The 14,172-nt window shown below is 32.3% G+C and overlaps 1 protein-coding gene across 5 annotated transcripts in view; it reads right to left on the bottom strand.

Moving 5' to 3' along the window:
* LOC109600431 (CUGBP Elav-like family member 2) overlaps positions 1-14,172 on the bottom strand; it is a 372,127-nt gene that overhangs the window by 73,903 nt on the left and 284,052 nt on the right. For all 5 annotated transcript variants that reach the window (XM_049967989.1, XM_049967986.1, XM_049967987.1 and 2 more), the window contains one exon: positions 13,239-13,321. In XM_049967989.1, coding sequence (XP_049823946.1) covers positions 13,239-13,321 — 83 coding nt within the window. The remainder of the gene's footprint in view (positions 1-13,238; positions 13,322-14,172) is intronic.

Here is a 14,172-nt window from a genome sequence, read left to right as displayed (position 1 = left end):
GAAAATTCAAATAAAATAAATAAGAATTGCAAGTTTGAAAATTTGTAAATTGACCAGGTGCACCTAGTATTGTTTCCAAGAATTATAGCAACGTTTCTGATTGGTCGACGCTTTGTTGCCAAGTGCATCAGATTGGTCGAGACTCGATTGCCAAATGTGTGTCGTATCTGAATGCGTCCAAATTAGATATTTTATGCTTGTGAAAAATTGTAATAAGATGTTACCAACAACTAATTAGTTTCATATTTATGTATTTCATATATAAATGTATCATTTATGTGTGTTATATTTTAATTATTAATTGTTACACTAGTCCAAGTAAAAAAAAAAAAAAAAAATTTGAATATATTATATAGATTCATTCAGTTGTACAAAACTTGAAAACCATATTGAAATTTTTTCATTTTTCTTTATGTCTGGTGTGTTGTTTTATGTGTTATTTGAGTGATTTTTGTGATATTAACTCACGATTTTGTGGATCCTCGGTGAAATTTCGGGTAAGTATTATTTAAATTGTGTATTAAGTTAGGTTAGTGTAATTTAATTAATTTCGTTGTCAGATACATCGATATTACTACTATTGTTCTCATTTAAACCGATAATTTAAACGTAATTGTAATAAGTAAAATAAATATTGTAAATGTTTTAACCACATATTTATATAAATAATATAAAGTATGTTTAATTTAATAATAAACTATTTAAATGTAAATTAATTTGAACTAATGTACTTATGTATATTTTGAAACAAAATTTTTATTAATATACTTTATATGAAATGCAAATAAATTAAATAGGTAACACGTGTATGCATTGTTTCCTGGAACAACTAGAATCTGTAAACAAGTAGATTATTGCATTTTTAACGATTTTAAATGAGTTAGGCGCACCCCGCCGCTTTTACTCGGTTTTTCGATTATTTTACCCAATTAATTTTATTATATTCCCTTTATAAATGTGTGTATGTTCTTTGTTTCAATAGACAATTTCTGTGGTTTTATGTAAACATGATGAAATTTAAGTTGTTTTATTGAACTGTTTTTAAGGTTAGGTAAGGAATTAATTTCATTTTGAGACACATCGAAATTATTATTGTTGTGCTAAGCCACACCTTTTATCAATTAAAAAGCCTCAATAAATAAAACTACATACCTTTTAGAATTGGCTCTTAATTAGTTAATGGGGCATCTGAGAAAGTTAAAATAACATTCAAATTAATATTTTAATAGATGGAATGCGTACTCTGTTTTCTGATTGGTCGACGCATAGTTGCCAAATGTCAAGATTGTTCGAGGCTTAGTTGCCAAATGCATCCGAATTTCGGACCACAACTTCGGTGTTTTGACGATTATGTTTACACCTCATCATTCAGATTTTTAGTGAGAGAGGAGGGGGTAAATATTAGATATTTGATACTTGCAAATTATTTTAATAAGGCAATTTTAGTTTCCTATTATATTCAACTGTTTCGTTATTTATCATTTATTTATGATATATTTCAATTATTATTAATTACATTTGTTAATTACATTAACATAAAACAAAAATATAAAAACTTATTTATATTTATTTTTTCTGCAGTTTTTTGCGTTACTTGACCGCAGAAATATTTGAAAACGGGTATGCTTTATTTATTTTGTTTATTTGACATTATTTTTGAGACGTATTGATATTATTACTATTCTATCAAACCCATTGGACGTCAAATAAAAATTATATTTAATTTAAAAAAATGTAATAAAGATAAATTAATTTGAATTAGTTATTGAATGTGGTAAAATAAAATTTTATTATTTATAAGACTTGGTTTTTTTATAGGATTTTATGAAAATTTTAAGAAAATGTGTTATTCTGACTATTTATTAGGTTTATGAATTATAAGTAATTTCATTTTAAAACACATCAAAATTATTACTACTTTACTGTACATTAAATAATTTTTATTGTATAACTTCTATAAATCCAGTATCTATTGTAAATTTTAACCACATATTTTTATAGTTTGTCATGAATTTGTTAGTATTTGTTAAAAACACTAAATAATATTTCATTTGGCATTGAAATATTTAAAACAATTTTATAAATTAAATTAAATTTAAATAATTAATTTTCTATACTGGTTTAAAAATTGCCGGATTTCAGAATATTTCTTGATTTTTGATACTCAATATATTTGTACCTTATTATTAATAATAATTTATTTAGTTTACTTTATTGTAAAATAGTTAGACTAAAGATTTGAATGAAATTTAATATTTACTTATAACAGCGTAAATGATCGACTTTGTTCGTGAATAGTCGATTTTAACGATTTTGTCTTTACTGATTTCTCTCAAATTAACATAAAAATCGAATTTTGTCTCTATAAGAGTGAATGAGAAAGAAATATATGTTTATGAGAGTTCAAGAAGGAGAGAAGAGGGGGTAAAGTGTACTGATAATAATTACCTTTTTTCTTTCAGTTTAAGTGATAACAATTAATTTTTCATATCATCATTCAAGTATTTTGTATAGTGTGTCACTAAATTAAGATTTTAAATTTAAAATTTTATTCATAATAATATTATAAATCTTTAACAACATACTGAGAAAGCTAAAAATTAATAAATAATAGGAGTAATATTGGACTTTCTGAGCCTGACTGTGTCTTAAAATCATATCCACTAATTACACTAACAGCGTTCGTTTAAAGCTGAAGTCGCACATAATTTGTTGAAACAAAAACTTCGATTTTTTTTTCATTTAACTGATTGCCCGAATGTCATTAGCGCCATACGAAAGGTCCAGGCCTGTGCGAAAGTTCTACCGTAGTGATTGACAATGATTAATAAAGCTCGCCGTTCATATTTTATTCAAACTGAATTTGAAGAGAGTTTATTATTAATTCGTGAGTTTAAAATTAATTAATATTTTGTGATTTAATTAAAGTAGCAGTTAAATTGTACAATGGCTTTTTCAAGTTGCACCGTGATTCGGCATAACAGTTAATTAACTTCGCAGTGATATGGCTATATAAATTGGATTTCGCGAGTTTTTACTGACGTACAAACTCCATTATGACTGCAGTTCGCGACACCGGAAGAAAGTTTCAATTACTATGTTCGGCTTATTTTAACAACCTCACTATTAATTGATTACAAAAATAGTATTTATATACTTTTTAATGAAACTTACTTAAAAATACAGTGGTATATATTTGTCACCAGATAAAAATTGTATATACAGTGTGTTTGCTAAGATAACCATCTTGTCAGTGAACTTATGAGAATGAAATTTAATTTTAATGGGTTAAATTTCTTATACATAATTTTAGCCGTTAAATTTAAAAAAAAAAAATAGTGTCAAATTTTTCATACTTTCTATCTGGTTTCTTGTAAAACATATAAAAATCCTGTTTCCTCACTTAAATGGTGAACTCCAATTTTATAACATTTACGGTTATTGTTTTTGAAAACATATTAAAAAAAACCTATATATCTCTGATTTACTGTAAAAGTTACAAAAAAGAGTGAAGTTGACAACAAATTATTTTTATTCATATTTGATTTGGTAACAAAAAACAAAAAAACAAAAGTAATATTAAATGTTTGGATCGTTTTAAAATTTTTAATTTTCATAAAATCTTTGGTACTGCTGATAGATTTTAATTTTCAATTATTATACAACCTTATAATATTGTTAATAGTTAACATTTTGGACTGTTCTTCCTGACAATTAAATGATATTTATTAACACTAATAGACATCATGCATGACAGAGAGAGTATAAGTTTGTCCCATTGTGGGAGACTTACTGTCTCTATTGTTTAGGTTGTCTCTTTCAGGATTCAGATGGATGAAACACTTTTCGTATTGTATATCTATATAAAGATTTTATATAGTTTAAATTTTATATATAAACTTTTAAAGTAGTTTTTATAATAAACCAGATACTGTATTCAAGTTGAACTAGATTTATTATTTCTTACAAAAGTAGATAACTTTCTAAATTTTCTTTATTCATATCATATAAAGGTTTGCATTAAAATTATATAGTATATGTAAATAAAATTGTCGTTAGACCATATTACTCCATAAATCTTATTATCCGTATGCACCTAAAACTGCACAGGAGTCTGTTTACAGGATTGTATTTCAAATCCTCCTTGTAAAATGCAATTAGTGGCGTTGTTCTTGTTTCGCATCTCTAAAATTGGATATGTTCGAATGTATATCTGCAGCATGTATGGGGAAAAGTTCAGATATAAATCCCCGCGTCTCCATTCTTTTTGTTAAACGTCCCATCCGCCAGATTTAATTTTGAAACATGAGGTGCCGTCTTACGATTGCATTATGTAATGCAGCGGAACACGACCTCAAATCCGACAGACGCCAGAATCGGATTGCATCCAGGCAAATCCATATTTAATTCAATTTTTCCCGTGGCCCGATACCGTTTTCCCGGTTGCACGTAACACGTCCCGACGCACCCCCGCCCGTCGAAACCAAAACCCCGATTGATCCGGAGTGACGTCTTCGTTCGCGCCGAAACGGCCTGATTGGCGTGCGGCATGTGCCCGAGGAATTAGCGGGCACGCTGATGAACGGCGACAGCACACAGTGCACATTCGCACACATCCACACGCAGACAATGCAACACCTGACAGTGTGTCAGTTTGGTCTGTCTCGTTATTTATTAACTGCTAATGAAACCAATAATTAAAAGCGGGAGTGTGCGACTGATGTTCACGTACGGGTTGAGATAGACGGAACCGATCGGTCGGATGCACGACAAATTATCAATATTGGAACAAGTCATCCACGATGGCGGACTGATATCAACGTTGATTTATCGCTTCCAATAACATGACTATATGCTATTATTCTATTTTAATCAAGGAATATTATTGCAAGATTATTTCGATGTGGATTGGTTTAACTTTTTTTTTTGTTGTTGGGTTTTGGACCGATCGTGAGCTGTCACAAATATATGTCAGTGTGATTTTTGTGGGAGCGTTTCGCAGGCAGGGACGGCCCAGGTTCATGGACGTGTCAAGCATCTAAATAAAGACATATATTGAGATGAATAAGACGCACAGTCTTTCAAAATTCTCGACCGAAATGATAGCGATCAATTTTCTTCTTTAAAATAACTTAATATATCTCCTGTCGAATTTTAATATATGGCATGAAGAAACGTTTTCTATCTTTAAAGAGTTAAACAATATCTAAAAACGTTTGAGCCAATGTTGAAATAAAACCACTTGTCTTTTACCTTTTATATTTCTAGCTCAGGATTGGTTACCGTCAGAACAGGAGAAATTTTATCATTTTTCTGTTAGATACTCCTTTCAATATAATTTTTTAATTCTTATTAAATAAATCATTATAATTTTTACACAACAATTTAAAGATATTCTGATATTTTTCGACTGAAAATATTTATTCATTTTTGTAGTGGTATTATCAATGTTTGAAGAAGTAGTAAAACAAATTAACTTGCCTTTTACTTTTTTATTTCTAGTTCCACATTGATGATACCATCAGCAGAACAGGAGAAGTTATATCATTTTCTATTAGATATTCCTTCCAACATAATTTTTGAATTATTGTCAATTAAATCATTTTAAATTTTAAAAGTAATTTTTAAATTATTGTCAATCAAATCATTACACAACAATTTAAAAGTATACTCATAATTTTCGACTGAAATTGTTTATTCATTTCAGTAGAGGTACTTATTAATGTTTGAGGAAGTAGTGAAATAAATTCACATTCTTTTACGTTTTTTATTTCTAGTTCCACATTGGTGGTACCATCAGAATAAAAGGAGAAGTTATATCATTTTCTATTAAATATTCCTTCCAATATAATTTTTGAATTATTGCCAATCAAATCATTTTAAATTTTACACAATAATTTAAAAGTAATTTTTAAATTATTGTCAATAAAATCATTACACAATAATTTAAAAGTATACTCATAATTTTCGATTGAAAATGTTTATTCATTTCAATAGAGGTATTTATTAATGTTTGAGGAAGTAGTGAAATAAATTCACTTTCTTTACGTTTTCTATTTCTAGTTCCACATTGGTGGTACCATCAGCAGAACAGGAGAAGTTATATCATTTTCTATTAGATATTCCTTCCAACATAATTTTTGAATTATTGCCAATCAAATCATTTTAAACCTTACACAATAATTTAAAAGTAATTTTTAAATTATTGTCAATCAAATCATTACACAACAATTTAAAAGTATACTCATAATTTTCCACTGAAAATGTTTATTCATTTCAGTAGAGGTATTTATTAATGTTTGAGGAAGTAGTGAAATAAATTCACTTTCTTTTACGTTTTTTATTTCTAGTTGCACATTAGTGGTACTATTAGAAGAAGAACAGGAGAAATTTTGACATTTTTCTATTATTATAATTTTTGAATAATTGTCAACCATTTTAATTTTTACACAATTTAAAGGTATTGTGATAATTTTCGACTGAAAATGTTTATCCATTTTTGCAGTAATATTGTCAATGTTTGAAGAAGTGGTGAAATAAATTAACTTTTATTTCCAGTTTCACATTGGGGGTACCTTCAGAAGAAGGTTTTTAGTAGTTTTGTTAAATATCCAATATTAAAATCTTAAATTTATTTATTGTGTAATATATTTTCAGATATATATTGATAATTAATTTGTAGCATGTCTTTAATTTATTTTTCTACCAATACTGTTATTTTTCTTTCAAACTTTCTACGACTGTGCGTTGGGTTGTGGGGGTTTTGGGCCCGGCTCGTTTCGGTGCATCGACGGTCCAATCTGAATAACGGCCTTACGGATAGAAGCCAGGAATGATGATGGCTGGCATGATAATGTCGCCTCACCCGATCCCACCCTCATTCCATCTCATCCTTCGACCTCGAGAAAAATCGCGTCAGGTGGAAATCGCACTAATCAAAATTACCTCCGCAACTCCAAGAAATGGTTTTCGTAACAAAGGATTGCAATAATTATTTGACTGCGTGAATCCACTGGTTGTGAATAAGAAATGGATGAACGCAGAGGGAACGGATAATCCCAAACCGTCGTTCATTAATTTTTAACAGTTTATCAAAATGGGTGGCGGTTGTTAATTAAAAGGTGGGGGTGCCGTTTCAGGTGTTTGCGAATTTAGCGATTTGGGCGATGCCGCGGCAGCCGTTACAACAACAATAATAAATTTATCGGGATGTAATTCAATTGTTCGTTGCACAATGTGAAGTTGGGAGTTCGAAAGGAACATCAAATATCCAATTTATTATGTAAATGTAATTGACAAACCAATATATCGGGCAAAATGCAACAGCTTTTGTTGATCTTAGTTTCATTCGCATCGAGTACATACGTCGACATTTGTTACCCACCCCCGCAACGTGTGCGTATTTTTTTACGATTGCTGAATTTTAAATGAATCAAGTTCGGGATGAATTAACAGTGGTACGCAGGAATTATGTTCCTGTTTCTACGGACGTAAATTAACAGCCTACGGGAAATATTTTATGCAGCTTTAACCTCGTAACTTAACAAACGTTATGGACATTAACATGTGTTTGTTTCGGACCAAGGCTTTTCCTCGTTGTAACATCGTATTAAAATTGTCACATTAATTGGACACTTGACAAGTGCAACTCGTGAAAATTTTTGGTAATACAAAAAATTACATTTACATTAATTGTCAATTGAGTGGTACAAATTTGACTTCATTTTTTACTTATTTTTGGACAAGAAAACACAAATAAAAATATAAAATCCCCAAGGACAGATATGAAAATAAATGGAACAATATCTTTTTGAAATAGAACGCAATTCTCGTAAGACCCCCGTCAAATTACGAGGACTGACTGACAAACGCCATAATTGCCTTAATCCGGGCCTGCGGTTCATAGTATTTCCGTCATTCCGTCTGTCAGAAACGCTGACGAAATGAAAAAGCCCAGCTCTCAATTTGAAGGTTTTAAATTTTTGTTCCGATTTGCAAGCATTTTTTCTTATCTGTACAAATCCCACAAAATTAAATTTGAAACCGGGTCTTCTACATTATTAAGTTCGCAGTACGTGAATGAAAAAAGAAATTGGAATATTTCGATAAAAAATAGCTAAAGTTATAATTTGAGGGGATTGTTTTAAGGGGGAACGTGCAAAATCTTGAAATCAATATTTCCTTGATTAGTTGATGGGGTTGTAAAACCGAATCAGGGCGTCATAAAAATTTAGGCGATGGGTAATTAATTCTGCATTTAATGAACTCTAAGGGAGTTTTGCAATTAAGTTAACAAACCGATTATAAATTGCGATACCTACTTAATAAAGTTTCAGATTTGCAGATAAATCAAGAATATACGTTTTTATGTTCGTTCAATTTATGTAACTGTGGATCAAAAATTAATTAAACAGTTGAACAAATTTTAACAAAACCTCTTTCGATTTGCAGAAGAAAGTTGGAGAGAAAGGAGTATCCAATTTTACGATGATAGAACGAAATTTAAGATAATTAAAACATAGCAAAATAAATTAAAGACTCAAATCTGCCTTGGGGCAGCCGTCCACATTGGAAACCATTGAATTCTCCTCATTCCGCCGTTCTAGCGACGCCATTTAAATTGCATGCTCCACTATTGGGGTCCGTGTGCACTCCATGATTTAATGGCGATTGAATTCCACGACGGGTAGCCCGATCTCCCAGTGAAAAAAACTGCTCGTTCACGCTTCCTGCTTGTTATGTATAGTTTTGCTCAAATTGAATCCGACTGTGGATAATCTATTACAGGCCTTCCGCCTTCTGAAAACACACATGTGCATTAAGGGCAACAACATTGATGTCGAACGGACCGTTCCATCATCAATGGTGGAGGTTTTCTTCGACACGCGTCCAGGGCGAGACCAATCGATAAAATCATCTCCACCGCGAATAAATCAGACGTTCCCGTCCAAAAATTCATTACAATCCGCCATTCCGGCGTAATTGCATCAATAAATATCCCTTTCGTTATTCATCCACATGCGAGGCGTATGCACCGTGTTCGTGATGATGTAAGACGTTGCCGCCTCCCCCCGGAGCTTCGCTTGGATCTCTGTGCACTTGGTCGTCTCGGTTTATCGATTACCGACTGTATTAATGTCGTGATAATGGAAATGTTGGCGTTTAGCATTAAGTGAAAATCACGAAATCAATCGGTTCGCGTCGTTTGCTGAGCTAAATGCCTTTCTGGATGACGCTGCACGAGCTCCGTTTGATTCATGATTAAAATTGACTGACTCTCTCTGTTTTCTGTTGGTATAGAAGCGAACGAGATATGAATGTGTTTGATGAAACGAACTTTTCGATTTTTGTATTTGAACGTGCAGTTTTTTTTAGGCTTTTGAGGATTATTTCAACCTTCAAAGGAGGTTCGAACAAATGGTAGTCTTTTAGTTGCCAGTTTTTCAACTTTCCCTTCAGTAAATATTACAATAATAAGCTGGATTTTCTTTCCTGATTTGAAAATACCTAAAGCGTTGCGAGGGAGGACGATGAAGGGCACATCGAGTAATTATAAATATTCAATTCGGTGTCCCAGTTACACTCAGAAGTGTGGTTAATGCAGGACGACAACCGTAATTAATGATGTCTCTTCAAGCAAACACGCACACAACGAATAATTAAAAACCCATGTTGTCATCGACGATAAATCAACCCCATCGAACACAGGTTTGTAGAATTAGCGTCGCGTTGATCGCGTCCAACAGATAAATATTATGATTATGTACATAATTTGTCCGCATTTCCATGCCAACTAATAACCCAAACGAAAGGCCATGAATCCCCATGACACGTGTGCATGTGTCCTTGTTCACCCCCACCGAATCAGATTGACAATACAATTGTACACGGGCTGGTGGTGGCATTTATTGGTGGCACGGGGTCTCCGCCGAATTTAGAATTTCAATGGGGCAATATATTCTGGAAAGGCCGATGTCTGGGTATAAATTACATACACGATATTGGGGTCTAGTAATGATTCAGGGAGGAGGCTCCAGATTTCTTGGAAAGTCCAGGAGATGTATCAATATTGATCGTGTCATGTGTGAGCTGTTACAGAGGTACTCCAGGAGTCTGAGTTTATTTTGGACCAAGAAAAATAGTTTTTTGAATTATTTCAGAGAAATAGAAACAACAATTTCAAAGGATGAAAAAGGATAAATAACGTTTAGTTTACTACTTACAAAGAAAAAATTAAAAATATTGTAAAAAATTGGCATCTGAGTGAAGTAATAGTTAAAATTGAGAAAGATCTTTGTACGTAATACTTTCTATTGTGGTCAAGCAATGATTCAGAGAGGAGGCATCAGATTTCTTGGAAAGTCTAGGAGATGTATCAATATTAATCGTTTTATGTGTGAGCTGTAACAGAGGTACTCCAGGAGTCTGAGTTTATTTTGGACCAAGAAAAATAGTTTTCTGAATTATTTCAGAGAAATAGAAACAACTATTTCAAAGGATGAAAAAGGATAAATAACGTTTAGTTTACTATTTACAAAGAAAAAATTAAGAATATTGTAAAAAATTGGCATCTGAGTCAAGTGATAGTTAAAATTGATAAAGACCTTTGTACGTAATACTTTCTATTGTGGTCTAGCAATAATTCAGAGAGGAGGCTTCAGATTTCTTAGAAAGTCCAGGAGATGTATCAATATTGATCGTTTCATGTGTGAGTTGTAACATAGGTAATCCAGGAGTTTATTTTGGACCAAGAAAAATAGTTCTTTGAATTATTTCAGAGAAATAGAAACAACTATTTCAAGGGATGAAAAAGGATAAATAATGTTTAGTTTACTACTTCCAAAGAAAAAATTAAGAATATTGTAAAAAATTGGCATCTGAGTCAAGTGATAGTTAAAATTGAGAAAGATCTTTGTACGTAATACTTTCAATTGTGGTCTAGCAATGATTCAGAGAGTAGGCTTCAGATTTCTTGAAAAGTCCGAGAGCTATATCAATTTTGATTGATGTGTTTCATGTATGAACAGCACACCGGAAGTCTGAGCAAGTTTATTTTGGAGCAAGGAAAATAGATCTTTGAATGATTTCACGGTAATAGAAGCAACTATTTCAAAAGATGAAAAAGTATAAATAATATTTACGAAGAAAAAATTAAGAATGTTAAAAAGAAGGACATTGAAAAGTTGGTATCTGTCACAATAATAAAGAGTTAAGTGATGGTTAAAATTGAGAAAGATCTTTGTACGTAATACTTTATGTTTTAGGTCTAGCAAAGATTCGGGAGGCACCAGATTTCTTGGAATGTCCAAGAGGTATATCAATATTGATCTTTCATGAATGAGCAGTGACAGAAATACATCGGGGTTCTGAGCAAGTTTATTTTGGACCAAGGACAACAGTCCTTTGTAAGACTTATAAAAACTAGTAAGATAATAATGTTAACTTTTCTATTTACGAAGAATAAATTAAGAATATTAGAAAAAATTGCATTACATTGTCCAAGATCATTGAAAAATTTGCATCTGCCTCACTAATAATGAGTCAAGTGAGAAAGATCTTCGTGCGTAATACGTATTTAAAATATAAATTAATAATTTATAAGCTTAATAAAAATGACTCATATAATGAAAACTTTTCGTACAAAATAAGTGAAACATACATAACTATGTAAACAATAATGTGATTCAACATCTGTCAATGGAACCGGAAAAACAGAACGTTCTGGCAAACTGGCTCTTTATATGTTATGAATCATAACCGACAACTAATTATTTTAAGTGCATTAAACGTATATTAAAACTATGCAAATAATCATGCATCTGCAAGTTCTGTGGTTTATCCGCTATGCCGAAAGCAAATACGGACACAAAAACAATATTTAATAATGCGAAACTTCACAACATTTTCATAAATATTGAGTGGCACAGTTAGCTCAAAAAGCTTTGTACAAATATTTAACAACAACATCGAGAACGTTATTTCAAACAGGTAAACATTTGCACACCATACGTCTGGTAACTTATTAAACGTAAATATAAGATAGGGTTGCTCAAGTTCTCGATGGAATATATTTGAAAAGTGCATGCGCAACTAAGGGGCGTGGTTTAATAGTCCCATTCTCAACTTACTTAAAATAAACTAAATGAGAAAACACAACTTCATTATAATTTATTTTCTTTATGTGAAAATTGGAGATAAACGAAATTTAAATATTATTGGATTAATACTTATCAAGGTTAGGTAGGTGACCAGTGTCCAATTTTAATTAAATTAAACGGGCTGTTTGTTCTATAACTTCTGTAAACGTGTGCAGAGATAACATAACAATATTAGGGGGACCCCTCAGGTTTTTGTACCGGCATTATAATTAAGATTAGAACCCGTGTAAAGTATAAATATCATCCCGCGACATAAAGGCATTAAATTGAGACAGAGTTTACAATGTATTTTAATTAATTAAAGTGACATCGAGAAGAAGGGTTAATCGCAAAACAAAACATCCTACATGCGTATTAAACCACATCGGCGGAGCGAAAATTCACTAATGAGTTTTGATAATTAGTGGGTTCTAACGAATGATGAATCCGACATTTCTCCGGGGATTATCGGCGTTATTCTATTCAGTATGCCATATATTGTATATCGAATGTACAAACTAGAAGCGAGCTGTTTGTTTCACAAAAGAAAATTGATCGCAGCTACATCAATTGGTGTCAGATAGGGAGGCAGTTCGATTGTACGTTAGAGGCATTGTGTAGGTGCAACCTGGGCTCATGCACCGTCGGTTCCCGACAGAAAAGGTCTGGCGTTGTCGTCATCCCATCATCCTGCGCCGCTTCCATGATGTCAACAGACAACGTTGGCTCGTTACGAGACAAAACATAATGGAAAATCCGATTCCGTGTATTTATTGTATTCAGAATGTAAAATGTTGCAATTATTCCGAAAGAGCACTTAAGACAAAAACAAGGGAGCGTCTCATTTAAATCCCTTCGTTAGGACAAGGTTTTCAAGAGCCGTTCTTGCATAAATTTGAAGAGAACGAATCGCCTCTCATAAAAATAACAAAACCGATTAAAAACTTTCCCGTTGTCGAGCACCGTTTAATTCGTGCGTCTGAGACGGAAAAACTCAATTAGGAATCCCTTTCGCTGCATTCGAACAGTTTGACAGCTCCGTCAAGTGGCTGAACGAGACAAAAGCCGTCGATAAAGTAAGAAGAAGGAATTAAAACTTACCCCGTTGAGTGTCTTGACGTTGTGAAGGGCGTCTTGCGCCATGAGGGCGGCCTTCCTGGTGAAAAACGTCACGAAGCAACAGCCTGTAACAAAGGGAGGAAAATCTGAATAAACTGCCACTTATTGTTTTTAGACAATACAGTCGCGGGGCCGCCATGCGTCACGGATGCCGACTATTGTTATTATTTTGCGTCTGACTGAATGGGACGTCGCTTTGCATGCGACCGAGCTCAGGTTTTTTTCTCCGCCTCCGTCAGGCTTCCACTAACCGAGTCGGTTTCTGGTTGTTGTTTTTTGTGTGGGATCGATTGGCCGCAATTCCCGGGACGAGGTGAGGGAGGACTTTGGTTGTACGAAGTTCGGTCATCAAATGGATTTTTATGTCGTCTCCGGACGCCCCGGGGCGACCGTCTTGAATCCCGCGAGAACGTGATACTATAATTAGAGGTCTCCCGGTTCTGCCAGTTACAGGGGACAATAAGCACTGCTTTTTACTGGGTTGTATCGAAATTTCAAATCGGATTTTATAAAAATGAATGAACGTTCCGACAAACTGAAATTTAAACAAAAGCTTCAGCGCATATTTTGTTGTAAAAAAAACTTTTGGCTTTAAAACAATTTTTATTAATATTTATCGAAAAATTTACGTTTTATTTTGCGGAATTTATGTCGAGCTTTTTGTTTATTTTAATAAAGATTTGTGTTTAATATGAAAATTTTTTAACTACCATTGAAAGCTTTTAACTCTCTAAATCAAGTTTTCATACTGTTATTCAAAAACGTTGATAGTTTAAAATGAAAAAAACATTTTCTATTTATTTTGAATATACCATTTTTAAATCTATTTTTTAAATTTTTAATCAAGTTTTATAACAAATTTGGTCACAAATATTAATTTAACATAACACATAAATTTATAAAAATATAAATGAGC

The sequence above is a fragment of the Aethina tumida genome, chromosome 5 (assembly GCF_024364675.1).
Source record: "Aethina tumida isolate Nest 87 chromosome 5, icAetTumi1.1, whole genome shotgun sequence".
NCBI lineage: Eukaryota > Metazoa > Arthropoda > Insecta > Coleoptera > Nitidulidae > Aethina > Aethina tumida.
This window is presented reverse-complemented; position numbering and strand designations above follow the sequence as displayed.